We start from the raw sequence: 20,428 nt of genomic DNA on the forward strand, positions 1-20,428 counted from the left end.
CAAAAAACAATGAGGGCGGATATTTATTGACCACTTCTTTCTAGATTTTTCATTATCACCTTCCAGAAAGATTTAGGCCATAATACCATTAGTATATATTACAAATGAAAAGTTATAAATGTTTGCTATAGCTTTTCGTTACACAGAATTTTGTAAAGGAAAAATCTTACTCTTTTGCCATAAGTAGATAAAAAATCTGAAGAAATGTGTTGATTGCAAAATTACTTTTAAAAAAACTTACAAAGATTTAATATTCAATTATAAATGTTTTTTTTCAGTTTGCACTTTTGGAGACTGTTACAACAGCAATACTTGATCGTTTTCCTGCATTGAGAGAGAAGAAAACATGGGTGGTCTTTATTTTAAGTATCCTAGGTTATCTAGGTGGAATCATATTTACAACAAATGTAAGAAACAATATTTTGTCTCAGTTTGAGTGCGTTGTTTAAGTTTTTATTTTATAGTTTTACCGGGTGTTATAACCAATGTATACCACTAAAGTCTTTACTAAAAATCAATTAAACACGTTTGAGGTTACAATTTATGATAAGGTTAAGAAAAATGTAAAAGTTATCAGATTCTTAACAATACATATTGTGACTGATCAGAACAATTGAGATTTTAAAACTATCAAAAGTTAGTTTATATATCAAGTTGGGTGGAGGTCACCTTACGTTAGAAGGCCCTCCTTTATCCGAAATAATAAATTTTTGAAATATTAAGAAAAATAAAAACCTTGCGATTATGACATTAAAGGTAAAAGCCATACACTAAAATTCACAAATCAATTTATTCCAAAATTTAAAACTGAAACCAGTTTCTGAGATGCCCTAAAACATGATCCTCAGGCCAAAAATACTAACCAAAAAATGGCGACGAAAAATACTGAAAATGAACAATGTTTGCTTAAGTAAAATACTTTAAATCAGCCAGTAAGAAAATGGAAGTCAAAAGATATAGAACTATCAAAAGTTTTTGAGAGGAAAAAAAGTTGCAAAAGAGGAGGGTGAAAAAGCAAAAATTAAAAATTATAACCCACGAAACAATCGGCGGTGTCTGCATCTATTTTTGAAACAAGGAAAGTTTCTAAATTTTAGCTACAGAAATATTTACATTTTTGAATATTAGCATTGACTATTATCTATATAATATTTTCTATAAATTTGGATTTCTCCATTGGGTTGCCTTGGTCGGTTAGAGTTTCAATACATTGTTTCCCTTATTTAAATATTATTATTGAGCTCTATTACAATATTTTTTAATTCTTCATTCGAATAATTAAAAAAATGTATAGCAAAGAAATTATCTACCTTCCCTCCAATAATTCATAAAAATTGTAACATGACCTTATGGAAGCGCATACATACTAATCGCTATTATCAAATGTGATTTTTTTTAAGTGTATCAATATTAAAATGACTTTGTTATTACTTTAATGACATATGAATAATTAATCTTTTAAACATTTATATCTATTATTTACAAGATTAAATATGTGAAATATAATTCATCGCTAATGCATCTTTCATTTACGGTCTTGCTGGAAGGCAGGAAAGTATAACGTAGATGCTTCAGACTTATACGTTTTAGACGTTACTCCCTGGCCATTTCACAATTGTAAAAGTTTCAAAGAAATTTATCTAAAAAGAAACAGTAATATGGCTCTTTCTTCTTTACTGCGTAATGAAAGTTTGCTACGTAACATCCAGGGTAACATCCTATGGTAACATCATATTTACACGAGCCTGATATCTGGCTCGTGATGTCACAATACGAACGAAAAACCGATTTTTCACTTCTGATTCTCCTAACCTGCTTTCAGAAAATCGTTACCCAGCGAAGGCAACTTCAAGTCAGGCCAGAATGCAGGCGCGTCATGATTGGATCGTTGGGTCGTGGTTAATTTTCACTAACCATTGCATAGTGGGGTTCCTGAAGTCAAAACTGGTATAAATTTGACAACTTTCATCTTCTTTTTTTTGTGACTTGTGACGTCAGAACTCTGCTTTCTGTTTTTGACTGCATTTGTTACGCATTTCTACCACACCAATAGAGGGCGCTGTAATCAATCATCCAAGTTATAAATATCTATCACTTTTTTGGCAGGAAATGGAAATCCCACATCAAATTATCTTGTTTAATTGCTTATAGTTATTAAATTTGATACTTAAATTTGGTCTTTCTTGTCATTTGCACCATTTCTGTACTGAATCATCGCCGCAACAGCATGTTTTAGGTCTAATTTTCGTATTATATAATTTTAGAAATTGCAATTAAAGCTCTTTTTTCATGCATGTAATTTTTAAATACTGTTTAAAATAAATTCGTTTTTCTCCCCTTCTAGGCTGGTGTTTATTGGCTCCAATTGTTTGACAAGTATGCGGCCAATTTTTCAGTTCTGATCATAGCGATTTGTGAATGTCTTTTGATATCCTGGAATTATGGTAATACATTTTCAGGGGCCGTTCAAATATTGCGTATGGCCGGATTTGATATTTGCATATTTTGACCAACAAGGGGTCAGACATGATGTATAAATTTGAAATTCCCTTGTTTTCACGTTGAGAAAAAAGTATGATATAAAATACCAGAATATGGTGAAATTTCCCGTATTTCTAGTTCTATGCGAGCACCGAAAAGATCGGAAATTTTTATAGATAAAATATGGTTTTATAATCTGTTATAAAATTTGGTAAATGTGGTAAAATTAGGTAACTTTATTCATGATACCTTAAAGTGTTTTATAAAATTCATTTACACTGTTATATTTATTTCTCAGTTTTGTTTTTGTTTACTAATTGTGCGATAATAAGAGCTGTAATTTTAAAAACTAGAATTGCCTGTAAGCCATTACCATATGAATGGAAAAATCATAAAATGAATGATTTAAAAATCACATATTTCTGTTTTTTTAAGGGTGATTTTTTTTACTAGAAATGTCATTAACCGACAATGCCATAATTTATCAGAGTTTTTTTGCTCTTTGTAATTTTATTAAATACGTAAAAATGTAGTAAGAAATTTCGAAAAATAATTACATGGGATACACAAAAGTTAAATTTAAAATAAAAGTTCAATTTAGATAAAGATAAAATTGAAAAAAATCAAGGAATTTAAAAATTTCATAAAATAAAATTTTATAGGCTAATTTTATTCCGTGTAAAGGTTTACCATCTGTTATTTGAATTTAATGCTGAAATCTTTAAAATAAGATCACTCCAGTAAAAGTCGAAGTTAAAGGAAACAAAAAACAAGGGGATTGTTACGACTTTTTTACGTAAGCAAGGAAGGAGATATGCAGTTTGCCTATCTTTGCTTACGAAAAGAGAACCTAAAATTGTCAAGAACATGCTTACGTAATATTTGATCTGCCTCTTACAAATATGGTATTGGTATTTAATGCAAAAATGATTGTCTTATTTATGCATTTTGTTATACTTTATTTCAATAATTAATTTAATACGAAAATATATCGTTTTCAAATTTTATAACTATCACTTTTCACTGTTGGAAAATTCGACACTTTTGCAAACTGAAGGCGTCATTTCTAGACTTATTGCAATAAGCCTCGTAAACGCAATGCTAAGTGACGTTGACTGTTTGCAAAGATCCAGATTTTCCGATTAGCTTACGGCATAAACATACGAATAATAATAAATAGTTATGCTTTATGTATGGCTAAAATAAAGTGAAAAATAAAGGCACTTTTAAACAATTTAAATGCTAGATTTATTCTTTTAATTCAATTTGTGAAGATATAAAAATTATAACTCATTCAAATTTCATATTCTTCTAACATCTTACTTACATTTTTGAAAAAATTGAAATTAATAATAACGATTTAATTTAATATTTTAGGTGCTGAAAAGTTTCTACGAGACATTGAGAAAATGATTGGAACAAGATCTGCAGGATGGGCTTATTTCTGGGCTATTATGTGGAAATATCTTACTCCAGCAGTATTAGTGGTAAGAAAATGAACTTAAAAATACACAAATTTTTAATATTTTACTTGGACAAAAGTTACAAGATCAGGATTTCAAATTAAATGAATAACTTTTTCTGAAAAAGATTTGAGTCAACAAATTCTTTGTCTCCAAAATTAGGAAAAATCTTATTGAATACAATAACAATTATACAGATCCAAAAAAATGAAAAGTTTAACTTTTAAGCATGGATTATGGCTTTTATTAAATTAATGAATGCATGTCCAGTTCTTAAAAAGTTAAGCATCTCACATACTGCATTCGTAAACTCTGAGAAACTATTAAACAGAAAAAATTAAATAAATAAATGAAAATTAATTTGTAGGAAAACTAAAGGCCACATAACGATTCTTAAAAATATGATTTAACAGTTTATCTGTAAATTATTTTATGTAACACATGGACTATAAATTTTTTTTTAAATGTGTGATTACTCACTTTCTTATGAAATTATTTAAAGATGTGCGCAACTGAATTGACAACGTGAAGAGTGTACGCCACATTGAATCTTTATGCCCTGTCACTCTATTTTCATATTTTATCAAAGAATCCTAAATATTGCACTTACTTTTTATTAGCCATAACTCATTATACACCAAATCTGACTAGGTGAGTTTTAACTCCCATTTTTCCCGTCCTACAATAACTACTTTTTGCTCCTCTAAATTTGTATCAATATCTATATTTGATATTATATTAGATATAGAGAGCAACCTTTTTTAAGTAGATCAACAATAATATTCGCCCTACAATAGTTATTTTATGTTCATCTATATTTGCTTCAATATCTATACTAGATATAGAGATAGAGAGCATCTTTTTTTAAGTACATCAACAATAATCTTAGCGCTACAATAATTACTTTATGCTCATCTATATTTGCATCAATATCTATATTTGATATTATATTAGATATATAGTAGCATTTTTTACGTAGATCAACAATAATCTTCGCCCTACAATAATTACTTTATACTCATCTATATTTGCATCAATATCTATATTTGATATTATATTACATATAGAGAGTAACCTTTTTTAAGTAGATCAACAATAATCTTCGCCCTACAATAATTAGTTTATGCTCATCTATATTTGCATCAATATCTATATTAGATATAGATATCAACCCAAATCATCTGGTTAGCTTGTTTCGACCCTTTAATGATACGGATACTTAATACGGAATACTTAATGATACTTAATACGGAAATGTATGTAAAAAAATATGCATACATTTTTATTAAAAAAACCTTTGTCAATATTATTTGAGTGTAAATATCCTTAACAGCAATTAATTTATCATTTAAATTATTAAATTTAAGTGCACTACTACATAGTGTTACACTTCATTTTAAAGCGTATTACTGCATAGAACTGGTGAACCATGCATTTCCCTTTCAAATTTATATTTATCATTCTTTTATATGGGATAAATGCTAAATGAATGCAAAAAAAATATGAGATACGTATAACTGTTTTAATCACGAAAACGCAATTGAAAATTAATTCATTGGGAAAATCATTTTACCGATGATAATAATTTATTGCATACAAAATGGTTTAAATTTCATTAAAAATCCTTATTTTGGGAATTAAAAATACTTTTCTTTCTATAAAATATTAAAATAAGCTCGAATTAGTTTCTGTTATAGGAATTATAGATCTATAGGAAAAAGGTTCTGCTGTTTTAATTTATTTGTTTTGAAATTCTAAGAAAAAAACCTTTACTTTGCATCATTCAAAAAACAAAAAAAACTCGAAACTACTTTTTTTTATTTTCAGAAATGAAACAATAAGCATTTATTCCCTTGTCAGCAGCTTATAACCAGATATTTAATATTTCAACTCGCAATGAAAAATAAAGAAAGAAGGCTTAGTCGAAAGAGAGAGTATGCAAATTCAGTCTGTCTGAACTCCTATTTTGTCATTAAGTTGTCGAGAAATTCCAAATTTAATGCAGCCTTTCAAACAAATTAATTGTTCCATCCATGTTCAGTGCTCCAGTTTTGAGAAAGACAAGAGCCTTGCTTGTTCTTGTAAGAGGCACAAGACGTTAACTTTCAAGGACACCAGCTGCCTCAAAAGAATGACTCCTTGATAGAATTTGTTTTCACCTCTGAAGAAAAAGAAATGTTTTGAAGTGCATTTTCTCTGGCTTTTCTAGAAAAGAAAACCCAGTATATTACTTTGCTAAATTAAGCGCCTAATGTTTTAAAGCTTTTCTTGCTGTTAGGGGTGATAAAGCTTTCTTAGTGTTAAGGTGCTAAAGTTTTAAGAACTACAAAAATTTAGCCAAAACTAAGCAAATAGTAAAAAAAAATATAATCACTTAACATTTGTTAGAGTTTAGTTATAGAATGTGTAATATATGCTATATTCTGTTTATGACCATCGTTAATACAGATTTTTTTTCAAAATAATTACATATATTAATTATATTATATTCAAATTAATTATATTAAATTATTAATTATATTAAATTATTAAATTATTAATTATATTACATTCAAATTAATTATATTATATTCAAATTAATTATATTAAATTATTAATTATAATATATTTTCAAATTAATTAATTTTCAAAATAATTATATATAAAGTAATACAAGTTAGAATTTTCGAACTAATGTTTAAACCATATGGAGCTAATATAAGAATACTAATGTATTATTAAGATAAGTTTATATAATAATACTAATGTAGAAGACCTTATAAACAGTAACAGTCGCAATCGGCAACAGGGTGACTAGGTATAACAAATGCCGATCAAAAATTGTATATCAGTCGACAACCGATTTTATTGCTTTCGATGATAATGCATCCCATGTGCATTTTTTTAGTTTAATATTAATTTATTAACCATATTTTTGAATATTCTAAAAACTACTTTATTTCTCACTTGATTCTTAAACTTTTTCTTCATTTTATAGATAAACCTTGAAATTTTTATCATAATTTCAGAAGAGATCCAAAAGAAATACATTATATTAAATATTTTGCAACTATGGTCAATATACAGGAACAAATTTTCTTAATTTTGTCTTATATCAAACCTTGAAAAAAAAGTTACAGAAATCTGACTAATCGTTTGTTGAGAAAGATGGGATTGAAGGCATTAGGACCTGTTCAATTGTTCAAAGAAACGAAGATGATTTAAGATGGGACTGTTAGAAACATATCAAATGTTCAAAAGCCCTAGAGGTGTTGTGTGGTTCTCTAGAGTTTTGTGAAAGAGTTGTCCCGAGAGAGTTGTGGCTCAGAAGATTGAGGTGAACTGGGTTGGAATCCCGATGACTGGTTGATACGAATTCCGCATCCGGCTTGCACCTACCGCAGTGGTGACGTAAAATATCCTCAGTGGTAGGCGGACGACCGGTTAGAGCCCCCTTACCATCGGATTAACCATGGGAGGTTTCAGTGGTTTTCTTTTCCATGTAACGCAAATGCAGGTTTGTTTCATCAAAAATTCATCCACGAAGGCTAATTTCTCCCTATACTTAATCAGGTGATCCCTTGTCTTCTCGATTGGGTTCAAAACTACAAGGCTACGGAGTGGAACATTGGTAGTCGTAAACTCAAAATTGCGTTGGCTGTTCAACGACGGTTATAAAATTATAAAATAAAATGATTTATGAAACAATTATGCTTTTATCCAATCAATAATACGTTATTCAATTAATAGCTCGGTTATTGATAGGAAATTATTAAGTAAATTAATAAGTAAAATGACAATGAAAAGAATAGCAAAATTTATGATAGTTTTGCTTTTTTCAGTTACAATATATATGCATTAAAAAATTTAAAAAATAGTTTGCTTCTCAAAAAAATGTCAAGTAGTGTGCCTATCATCATAATTTTCATTTCTGAATAAAGTAATCAAATTAAAACTATGCTTCTCTCATTACCATTCTCAACGCTTATTTAATTTCTTTGTTCGAAGACGGTTCATTTTAATCATGTGTAGCTCATGCAAGAGCTAATATAGATGCCGTTCAATACCTGTGATTCTAACACCTTAGCATAAATCTTTACTTTATGACTATACTTGATAAAATTATGAAAATATTTCACCCTCAGCATTACATTATTTTTGAATAATTTTTTTATTACCGTCTCCGAACAGACGACCCAATTTAAGGTTTACTACTGCCAATGTTCATCTCCGTAGACTTGTAATTTTAAACCCAATCCAGAAGACAATGGAACCTATTCTAGATCAAGTAGTGGGAGAAATATGCTTTCGTGGAGGGTTTTTTGATGGGACTAACATGCATTTATGTTACATGGAAAGGAAAATTACGAAAATCTCCCAAGGTTAGCCTGGCGACAAAACAACTCTAACCCGTGGTCCGTTTACCACTGAGGATATTTTACGTCATCACTGTGGTCGGTGTGTGCTGGGTACGGAATTCGAATCGATAAGTCATCACAAGGATTCGAACCTGGTTCTCTTCATTGCGAGTCGAGCTCACTATCCTTTATCCAAAACAACTAATGAACTTCATTTATTAAGCCGGGTTTAAGTATGCGCCAAGAAAAGCTTGACCGGATTGAGTTTCACAGTCTAAAAAAATTAGAATCCGCAGAAACGTAACGCAGAAACGCAGTAAACCGTAGAGAACGCAATATTTAGAAACGTTGATATCGACGCACACTGAGAATGTATTTTACGAGAATGTGCCCTTACATAATTGAATTTATTTGAATTATAATCTAGTAGATATTCCGATATTAAATAACAAAAAAAATTTGAATTTGTTCCTGAGCAATTTTTTATTAATTATCCTGAATAATTAGTGAATAATTATCCAGAATAATTATTGAATAATTATACTGAATAATTATTGAACAATTATTATGAATAATTATTGAATAATTATCCTGAATATTTATTGAATAATTATCCTGAATAATTATTTATTAAAAACATTTGAAGTTACTCTGTATATATTCTAAATCCATCTTATGTTGCTGTTTATATGTTTACATGCTTTAGCATAGTTTCAAAATAAAACTTTTTAATTTATGTAAATATGTTATTTTCAGTTCATTCTGGTGTTCAACTGGATTGAATACACTCCGGCAAAGAGTGGAAACTATGTATATCCTACTTGGGCCAATGCTGTTGGTTGGGTGATTGCTTTCTTTCCTGTGGTGGTTATAGTAGCTTTGATGTTTTACAAAATATGCACTACAACAAAAAGACCTTTCCGAGAAGTAAGACAATATTCTTATGAAAACATAAAACTAAAAATAAATTCTTACATACAAACGATTTATTACTAATAGAAACACTTTCACGTTCGTGTTAATAGACTCTTCTTAACTGAGTTCAAGTGAAAGAATTAGGGAAAGTCAGTATTCGCTTTTAAAGTAATCAGTATTCGCTTTATAAGGTACACATTTAAAAATTCCAGATAAAATTACGATAAAAGTACTTAGAGAATATTGTACTTTTTACCATAAAATTCATTTTAATAGGAACATGTTACGGAACAAAAAATCTGAATCAAATTACAGAAAAATCTTTACAAAATTACAGTAAAATCACGGAATCACTGCAATTAAATAAGCATTACTGTAAAATGTATTGCTTGGTATTTTATAGTAAAAATAGATTTTGCGGATGACTCCCACAAAGTACTCGCACTTTATGCCGTAATTTGATGCATAATCTTTTACAGTATGTATTCATTACTTACAAATTACATATTTAGTGTAAAGTTAAGTTTTTATTTTATATTATTATTATTTTATATTTCCTAGAAAAAGGATTTGTGCATAGTGTTACACTGCTACTACGACAAACTTGAAAGAGTAGGTGAAACAAAAATGAACCAGAAACACATAGCATTGAGGATGGTGTAGTGAAAAGTACCTTAATGTACCCAATGTAAAATGTATTTACGGGCTATAATAAAATGTAACTTAAAATAAATTTACTGCAACCTTAATAAGGGGAAAAATTGAAACATGTTTGAGTTAAAAATGAACCACAGTATCATGAAACTTAGGAAGTTGGCTAAAGTTGTTCAACCTACACTGTTAAAATCTTCATTTTAAAATTACGGTAAAATAACTGGCAGCTGTCTGTCCATCTGATTAACCGTAAAGTTTACGGTAAAGAAAATTTTTTCCTTTATGGTTTTGAAACCATTTACAAAAAGTATGGTTATAAAACCAAACGGTTTTATACCATACTAAACGAATACAAAACTAAACGGTTTTTTAACCATTTATTACTAGCATTTTTTAAAAACGTAAAAATAATAATAATTATTATTTAAATAGACATAGGAGCTCGGTTTATCGAAAGGTAATGGGCATTGGAGAGTGCCGGACTCTGGAAATTCTTCATGTGTTGAAGGGAAAGGAGGAAATATTGTGGTGTCAACACTAGGACTCGAACTCCAGTTCTGCCGGTCATGAGATTGACTGATAAGCCCGCTCGGTTATGATATGTATGCAGTTGCAAAGAACTAAGTAGATTCATTATGTGGTTCTAGTGGGTGCGATAAAATTCTGGTTGTTTAACCATATTAGGTGAAAGCAGTTAATAAACAGTTTTTATCAAATGTAACAGTTTGTTTACCATTTTATTTATGGTTATTTGACTGTTTTGATTAAATATGGTAAAATAACCATTCAATAAATTGTTATTTAACACTTTTTTCCGAGAAATTTCTAACAGTGTAGCACTGTATTAATATTGAAGTATATTTGAAATATTGTTCATTCGCTGAAATTTTCATAATTTGAATTCGTATTACTGTAATAGCTTAATAATATTACTAATAACTTAATGTAATAACTTAATAATAATTACAAATACTATTATTTGCTTTCTTTACAGAAACTGAGACTTCTCATGCAACCTACTGATGAATGGGGCCCACCACCAAAACTAGCCACATTCAAGACAGGAGACCCCGCCGATGACACAGGATCGGAGTACATTCGGAAAAATTCGTTCGACAATCCTTCCTTCAATGTGACATACACTTTCGAAACGGCCATATGATAATTAATTTAAGTGCAATATATAAGGGAACTCGGAACCAAATATTGCACTATGAGCGCGGCAACTGTTTGTTCACTGGTGCATTTTGAAGTACCAGCTCAAAGCGTGTTTCACCTTAAGGATGGACAAATATATGGCAATTAGAGCTACGCACTTCAAGCAAAAGCGTTTCCATCTATGCATAGAGAAAGCTTTGAATGAACTTAATTCTGCTATAGAACAGAAAAAGTATAAAGCTGAAATATTTTTATGAAGTATAGAGCCAGTACAATGTTAATCCTTGTTTTTGATTCTGTATAAATGATTGTATAGGTATACATTTTTGGAGAAAAGTAAATAGGAAAGCGTGTAATATATGAGGCTTATTTGCTAACGAGATTAATGAAATGGGAACTTAGTTTACGATTCCGGCTGTTTATAGTTAATGAAATATAGAGGCAGTTTTAGAAACAGGCAGCTGAAATGTTTGTTGTATTTGAATGAATTGTTAATATAGTTTCCTAGTATAGCGGCGTCAAAAATGAATCAAAAAAATATTTTGTAAACGATCATTGATGTGTGTATCTTTATACATTGAAACAAAAAGAATTGTGGAGTTGATATAGTCGTATAGTTTCTTGATGATTTTTAATGCATTGTTATATTGTTTTCACGTAGAAAGTTTGAGGCTAAATTCTCGTTAAAAACAGAGTTAGAAATTGATTTACAAATAGTTTCCATGTTCTAAAATTATTACGCATAATTTTAATGATTAAATGTATGAAATTTACTAGAATGTTGTAGGCATATATTACTATTTTAATTTTATATCATAATTTAAAATACCTTTAAGTGGACACAATACTTTTAAAATCATTATTTTTTTTTGAAAAAAAATATTTTTTTCTCCAAAATGTGGAGAACTTTAATTATTACCATTTTTTTTATTTACCAATAAAAAAGCTTTAAAAAAAGGTTATAACAGTAAGGCAATTAAATTATTCAATTTAAGCAAAAGAGGGATTTTTTTTTCGATTTGTTCCTTGCCTCTCAAATTTTTAAAATATTGCTGTGGTCAAAAAACATTTTAATATTTAATCGATTTCTTTATTACGTACTTGTTGAATCTCTTGGGTTTTTGAGGCATGAGGAATAACTCATGTATTTTTCTTATATTTACGTACTTTATGCAATTTTGTAGGATAAATCAGTAGAAATTTGCTAAAAAATTTTGAATTTTTAACAATTAATCTAAACAACTATTATAGTATCTAAAAGAAATATCTAATTTCAAATAAAAAAAAATCCTTTTAAAGGTCCTCATAATGTTGAAATTTTAATTGAAAGTTAAAATATAGCATAAATATAGTATATGAACAATTTGCTTTTTTTCCATTATGTAACTTTTAATATCTTTGTCAGTTAGATTCTTTATATAGTGCACGAAAATCTGGTTCTCACGAAAATATTTTCCAAAAATTTAAAAATTGCACTTATTTGATGTATAGAATATGTTGCTAGTTTAAAATATAGCCGAGTTACAATAATGTTTTATACAATTTATCTATGCAGATCTGGTTTGTTGGTTTTATTCTTATAAAAGTTTATCAATTGTTAAAATTTAGTTTTAACCTGCTCATTTAGAAAAAAGGGCAAGATAAAAATCAAAAATTATGGTGTTATCTTTGACGTTTACTATCAATTTTATGCTGTCGTTTATTTCAGCAGCAATGTATATATATAAATAAGAAGCATGAAACTTACTTTAAGTTAAAGCTTTTAAAGTTAAATCATAAGTTATTTAGAGTAAAAAGTTTCTTTACGATAAGTTCATATAATCTTTTTTATATGATATTATTAACTTAAGCAAGGAGTTTTAAAACTATGCATAAATCACGCAATTGTTTTTTAATACGTCACATAATCTAAATAACTTATAAAACTTATTTTGAAATTTAATTTTTTGGAAATAATTTTTTAAATAATTTAATATTATGCATTTCTTTTAAAAAAAAGTTGTTTCTGAAATAGTTAAGGTACATAAAAACAGTATTTTAAACAAGCATGATATTTTAACATATTAGGCATAATTAATATATTAGTGGTATGTGATTTCTGAGCATCGTTGTATTTTAACCGATTAATAATAATTACCTTTTTACTAGTTTAAATTTAAAAAATTTCATTCATATCAATTGATTTATCTAAGCATTGATCAAAAACAGGGAGCTTAAATACAGCTCAAAGCACAGGCTATATTAAAGTTCTATAATTATTTTTGTTTGCGTAGTTAAGATTTTTTGATTTAGTTTATATCCAAAAAGAGCTTCAAACTTATATTATTTTAATTTGAAATACAAAGGAAAAACCTATTTCATATATTGTTTATAACAATACTAAATTTATAGTTTATGGAATTTTGAACTTCTATAATTAATGTTAATAATTTTTTTAAGAAAAATTGGTTAGCTAATTGTAGTGCCAAAATGTATTTTTCATGACGCCGAGTTTATCGATTGTTAAAAAATTTTGAATTACAACGTTAAAATTTGTTATAAATCTTACGTTTAACATATCAAGTAAATGTAAAATATTCACCAAACTTTGTCATTGCTTTTACTTCAATTTTTCATTAATTGATATAAAAAAAGCTAAATATTAGAATAATAACTTTTCTGGAATTGTATGAACTAGTAATTTAAGAGTTTTCGTCCTTGAGCTAATTATATTCATAACCTATACAATACACATACAAAACAGTGTTTTACGATAATAAAGTTTTGAAGGTATACATGGATAATGTATTGACAAATACATAGACTTAAATGTACATTTTGAAGTTATTATAAAGCTGGGGAATTTTTAATAGACATGGAATTTTAAATAGACATTAATTTCTTAGCAAATTGTTTTATTTTATTTATTTGTACTATATTTATAAAATTTTTTTTTAAATCATTCAAAAATGGTATGATTTGAACAAATGAAATTTATAACTTCACCATGCGTATGAATTACGAATAGTATTTTACGATATTAAAACTAATATACTCACAACTGATATAAATTGTGTTAAAGTGTGTTCTAATAATAAAAACTCAAATAATTCTAATTAATTTTAGACCATTTATTAAGTTAAGATATTATTAAAACAAATTCGATAAAAATATTAGCAGTGTTAACAGAACTGCTTATCAAACTATTTTTTTAAGTTCCTATGATTTTGAGTTGTTTTATAGTTAATTTTAATGAAAAAACAACTGGAGATTAAAGTAAGAACAGTGTATCTTCTTAAAAAAATCTTCAAAAAAATTCTTAACAAACTGAAAATGAAATTTGATTAAAATTTTTTTTATAATAATGTATGAAGGATGCGCATGATAAAATAATAATGAATTTGACTAAATAATTTACCCAATTTAATTTAAAAATAATTAAAATAACGCTTTTGACATAGTTAATCTCTGTTTTTATATTCAAAATCAGTGAATTATGAATCTCTAAGCAAAACTAGGAAATTATTAAACTAGAAAATGTTTAAAATAGATACAACACAAAATTGTTAGCATTTTTTTCCTTTTAAAAATGCAATATATTTATAAGTAGTTATATAAAATTTTATAATTGTTAACAAAATAGTGTGCTTTTGAGTAATTTTTTATATTAATTTTGAAGAAAAGAAAAGCAATTGAATAGTAAATAAAATTTAATTCAAGAATGAATAGTGAGCAAAATTAAAATTTAAGTACTGTTTAATAATACCTACCTGTCAAATGCATTTTGATCAATTTTATTAATTCCAAAATAAGTCGAAATGCAAGAGAGGCTTATTTTAGGTTAAAAAAATCTTAACAAATTAAAAATGAATTTTAATGAAAACTTGTTTAAATAGAGATGAATTTTACAAAACAGTTTACTCAAGTTCATTTTAAATGAATTGAAATAATGTTTTTGACATAGTTAATCTTTGTTTTTAAATCAAAAATCACTGAATTATGAATTTATAAATAAATTTCTAAAACATTGCTATTTAATATGCTCAGAATACTTAAGTGCTTCAAAGTACTAATAAACAATAAGACTTTAATAAAAGGTTTCAATATAAATGAAAACTCCCGTTAAATTTTTAGTACTGATACTTACGGTATGCAAATAGAAAGGGATTTTCGTTGCAATAAAATTGTACTTAAAATGCATATTTCTCCTTTCTACACATTAATGTTTCTTGTACAAACTTACGAGGAGTCTGAATCTAAGATGGCGATAGTCTTATAAAAATATTCGTCTTTAACTTTTACGTCATACAAGAATACTTAGCATATTTAAGACATTAAGCACATTACATTAACATATTTCATTTTTAAAAGTAATTTCATGTCCTATACTTGAAGAATAGTTCATCAGAATTCCGATTCTGAAGAGTCACACATAGGTAAATACTTAAATCTAAGAAACTCTAGGATACTAATAGAAAACTGTTTCATATAATGTTCATTCCCACTTGTTTTATATATTGTTTATTTGGTAAATCGGATAAAATGTCATTTCATTTGTTGTACAGTGTATAATGTAAGTAATTCAGAACGAAATGTAACAAATAAACATCATTTTCTAAATGTTTTATTGTTATTTCTTGATATGTCTACATTAACTTATCCTCACTTTACTGCCCTTAATATTTAGTCATTTAATTTTGAGTTACGCTATAAAGAAGACGGTGAAATATAAACCCTATTAATGCTTCGATATGGTTGTATGGTAGTAAGTGAATAAACCAGAAATTAAAATTAAACTAATCTAAGCCATACAATCGGAAGAGAATGCTACATCTTCTAAGTAACACTGTTTTGCATTGTGATATTATTTTAGTTTTTTTCATGAATTGCATTTATATACTAGGAGTTACTTTGTTTACTGGTTTGTACACAAAGAAGAAAATCCTGGTTAAATTTTTGTACTGTATGGTAATGACATTTCTGGTAAAAGAAACCATAATTAAAATAATAAAACCCAAAATATACGATATTTGAGTCATTTATTTGGTAATTTTTCCACTCATATAGTAACGATTTACCGGAAATTTTAGTTTTCAAAATTATAGTTTTTATTATTACACATGTAGTAATAAATAAAAAACTGAAAAGTGAACTTCATCAAATAGATGGTTTTTATGCCATTCTCTTAGGTACCATGATAAAATTATCAAATTTTACCACATTTACCCAAACATATATTATAAAACCATATATTATAAGACCATATTTTGCTGTTAATTTTACCAAAATCATTACCGAAGTGCTTCGGTAAAAATTACCAAGCTTTTCTCTGTTCCCGTAAAGCCAGAAATACGAGTCCCTTATTCTGGAAGTTCTAGAGTTCTGGAAGTTCTATTCTAGAATTATTCTAGAGTTAGAAACACTGTATTCTGGTAGTTTAGACCTTACGTTTCTCCTCCGTGTATCATCAGTCTTGAAGTAAAAAGACAGTTACTTTGACGAAATATATTCAAATGTATTCTAATATAGTAGGGTGCTCGTTTTTAATGCCAACGAAGAACACGCAAAATCTCACATTCATTGTCGAAAACGTATAATTTTTTCACAACAAATAAAAAAAATTATTAGTTTCAGTGTTTTTAATATTTTTTGATATTAAGTTTTGCTTGAACACTTTTGATAACATTGAACATATAATTAAACATACTTTTAGTTCGTTGATTAAAATGTGACACACACAAATAAAATTATAAACGTAAATTTATTTTCTTCAAAATAATAGCAATGAAAGCAAAATAATATAATAAAAGCATAAATATAATAAATCCTAAATATCCCCTTTTCCATAATTTCTGGTTTTTCACATGTCACTTATTTTCTTTTTAATTTTTTGAATCTCATTGATTATACTATGGAAGTTTTAAATCTTATTTTTGATGTATAAGTATTTTGGTATATTTAAAAATTTGTTCGCTGTATTTTTATAATACCTATTCCATTTTATAAAATAACGTTATAAAATAATTATTTTATAAAATAACGTTAAGATAATCAGTTTCATGAAGTTAATCCTTAGAAATACATTCAACAGAATTATTTTTACAAAATTGATTCAATTTTACAAAAAAAAAAATTATCAGAAAAATTGCATCGATAAAATATCAAGTGACATTTATATGTTTATCTAAATTTCACTATAAATAATTAATTACATTTTGACAATACAAAATTTTTAATTAATATGAATATATTTTTGTAATTAAATTGATAATTTTGAGGAGCTTGTTTTAAAAATGCATATTTACTCAATTAAATGTGAATTCAAAAAAAGCAATTATTATACGTAATTGAAAACAAAAGTTTTTTCACAATCACCTAACTTTTTTATTGACAGAATTTAAACCATCATATATTTTCCTTAAAAACACGATCTGATTTGTTATAAGCAATTTTGATCTATATCTCTCTCAATAAACAATAAGAAATGCTAGATAATGTAATACCAATTATAATGTAATGCCAAAAATATTCTAGTAATATCAATAATAATATAATACAAAAAATATTCTAGTAATACCAATGACTGATAAATGAGTTTATTAGAATATTTTTCCAAACTTTTTATGTGTTTTTTTACAACTTCGTACGAATTTGTGGTGTAAATGAAAACAATAACTGGAGAAGGAGATTTAACTTTGAACTGTTCAAGATTTTTAAACAACCCGATATTATTAAACACATAAAAATAAATTGAATGAATTGGATGGCCCACGTGATTCAAATGAGTGATGACAATACAATAAAAACGTTACAGCTTTTTAGACCCAATGGAACAAGAAAGCGGGGAAGGCCGCGGTTGAGATGGGCTGACTCAGTGGAGTCTGATTTTCTCGCAATTAATGAAAAGAATTGGAGATCAAAGGTGAATCAGAAGTCGTCATGAATAAATCTTCAGAGGAAGGCATTGGCTCACATTGGGCTGTCTGGCCAACTATGATGATGATGATGACGTACAAATTTGAATTAATACAAATTCTTTCTTATCATTGTATAATTTTATGGCAATTACCTGGTTTTACTCAATAGTTATTTCTATTATTTCAACTTTCTTTATTACATATAAAATTTAATGTTTTGTAGATTATGCTTTTCTTGTTTTATATCAAATTGAAATTCATTTGCAGAAAGGTCTTTTATTAAAAATTGGTAAAACGTTTTAAATAGTATTTTCACAATAAAAATAAAATAAAACAAAATTGAAATCTGAAGTTTTCAATTTTGAGTTACAAAATAATGCATCGAATACATAACATGAATCAGTGCAACATTTAAAATCAGAACGCTTAGTTGCGCATTAAGATTTTGTGTTTTTTATACGAGATATGTTTGTAAACAAAGTCATAGCATTCTGAAGAAGAGAAATGTCCTTCATTTTGCGGTGTAGACAGCAGCGGTTGATTGCAAAACTAAGTGAGAAATTTAATTCTTGAAGTAGATGAATCAAACGTTCGTAAACATTACCAAAAATGCCAAAAATGCAAATATTTAAAAAAAGTCGGCTGTAAACACTAACATATTTTCTATATATTATCATTTATTATGCTAGCTAAAATATATTCTCTTTTAAAATTTTGCATTATTATTGCCTAAATCATATATCAAAGTAATAACAATTGAAAACAATTTGCTCATATTTTTAATCCTTAACCAAAGATATTTTTTTATTAAAATATTATCTTTAGTTACAAGTTGCATTATATTTATTGTTTTTAGTATGAATTATCATTTCATTTTTGATATAAATTTCAGGTGCAATTTTTGGTTGATTTTCAAGGGATGTTGATTTTAATTTGATTTTTATGCTTGGTTTTAACTAATTACCTTTACTAATAACATTTCAAAATTTGTGAAAATAGGCTTTTAAATTTCTGAATATTCATGAAATATCATATTTAATTAACAAACATATATAGTTTTAAAAACATTCTAAATTTTTTAAAATATTGAAATTTCTATGTTCGAAATCTTGTCACAAGTATGAACTCGGTTTCCTACTTGATTTATTTCAAATATTAACATTTCTCATGAATATTATTTTTGAAAGTTGGACTGTCGTTTTATACGGTAACTACACTTGAAATTCTGGTTATTTTTTCTAAGTTCAAGATAAGAAAAGTCGTAGAATACAATTTAAATTACTTAATAGTCCTATATTTTTGTTTATATTACTCAGAAATAAATATTTTAATATAAATTTTGAGTGCAATTTTATATATTTGTTTTAAAACAAAAGAATTATCAAAATATGAAATGAATAATTAATTAATATATTTTTTAGCCTTCAGTAATTTCTTAAGTCTGTCTCTAATTTAGTAATTTAAGTAATACTAATAATAATAACAAAAACTCAACTACTTTTTTAGCACCTTTATTTATATTATTTTAAAGTAAAATTTGCAATGGATCAAATCTAAAAATAAATTGTATTTTTCTTTTAAAAACTGAAACTAACTGGAAATATATTTGTCTTTTGAATTTTAAATCAATAGAAAAACAATCATTCATTTCAGTTCATATTTCAATTAAGAAGAATAAGACCTCGGTAAAATGAAGTAAGGTGTTATTTTAGAAATAACGACTAATTTTTGAACGAAAAAAAATCTCTCACCCAATTTAGATTTCTGAGTATCTATAAAACACTCAACGCTCATTATTTATTTTACAAAAATACTTAAAGGAATCCAAGAATGCCATGACATGAGAAAATATAATAGTATTGATTTAAGAGAGTTTCTACTCATTTAAACGGTCGAAACTTCTAGTTAGAAGATAAATTTAACCCATAAAAAACAACAGTCCAAGTTATACAAACAAACGAATACTTTTGCATATCATGCAGAATCCCCCAACCAAGAAATGACGTCACAGTCACAAAATAATGCGCAGTCGCAGAACCTCCAAGGGATAGAAACGAGAGATCGCCACTCACAGAAGGAAATCTTTTGAGTTTTTTAAGTGCTCCGTTTTTTCACTTTCATGAGTTCGAAACAGTGGATAATGTTGAGAGTTTTCATGTGGAAAACTTGGCGTGACAGTTAAACTCATGATCAAAGCTTCAAAAATCGTAAGGAGTTTTCAGTTTAGGTATGCATTTTTCAGATTTCAAAATTTTTGAACTTATAACCGTCTGATAGATAAGTTGCATTCCAGTGTTTTTTTTTTCTTTTAATATTTTAGTTGTAGTTTAATTTTTGAGTCATAATTCAGGCGGCCGTTATTTTTAGAAAACTGACAACACGCGTATGCGTTGTTGTCTATTATCTAGAGCAGATTGTTTGAGGGTGATTTTTTTGTGGAACTAGATCTTTTTAATGTAAACAAACGAACAGAAAACAAATAGTTTTATAAATAGTTTGGCATCGAAATTTGTTCAAAACATCA

The 20,428-nt window shown here is 27.2% G+C and overlaps 2 protein-coding genes across 3 annotated transcripts in view; both read left to right on the top strand.

The window, feature by feature from the left end:
- Positions 1-13,314, top strand: part of LOC107454802 (sodium-dependent proline transporter-like) — a 136,999-nt gene extending 123,685 nt beyond the window's left edge. Inside the window, exons 10-14 of one of the 2 annotated variants that reach the window (XM_043042520.2) lie at positions 279-407; positions 2,345-2,444; positions 3,859-3,968; positions 9,038-9,208; positions 10,845-13,314. In XM_043042520.2, the coding sequence (XP_042898454.1) occupies positions 279-407; positions 2,345-2,444; positions 3,859-3,968; positions 9,038-9,208; positions 10,845-11,012 (678 nt within the window). In that variant the 3' untranslated portion in view covers positions 11,013-13,314. The remainder of the gene's footprint in view (positions 1-278; positions 408-2,344; positions 2,445-3,858; positions 3,969-9,037; positions 9,209-10,844) is intronic. The other variant, XM_043042519.2, reaches the window with a different exon arrangement.
- Positions 13,315-19,929: 6,615 nt separating this feature from the next.
- LOC107441429 (myosin light chain kinase, smooth muscle) overlaps positions 19,930-20,428 on the top strand; it is a 31,468-nt gene continuing 30,969 nt past the window's right edge. The window contains exon 1 of the mRNA XM_016054685.3: positions 19,930-20,131. The gene's annotated coding sequence lies outside the window, so the exon portion shown is untranslated. The remainder of the gene's footprint in view (positions 20,132-20,428) is intronic.

Source organism: Parasteatoda tepidariorum, chromosome 2 (genome assembly GCF_043381705.1).
Source record: "Parasteatoda tepidariorum isolate YZ-2023 chromosome 2, CAS_Ptep_4.0, whole genome shotgun sequence".
Lineage (NCBI taxonomy): Eukaryota > Metazoa > Arthropoda > Arachnida > Araneae > Theridiidae > Parasteatoda > Parasteatoda tepidariorum.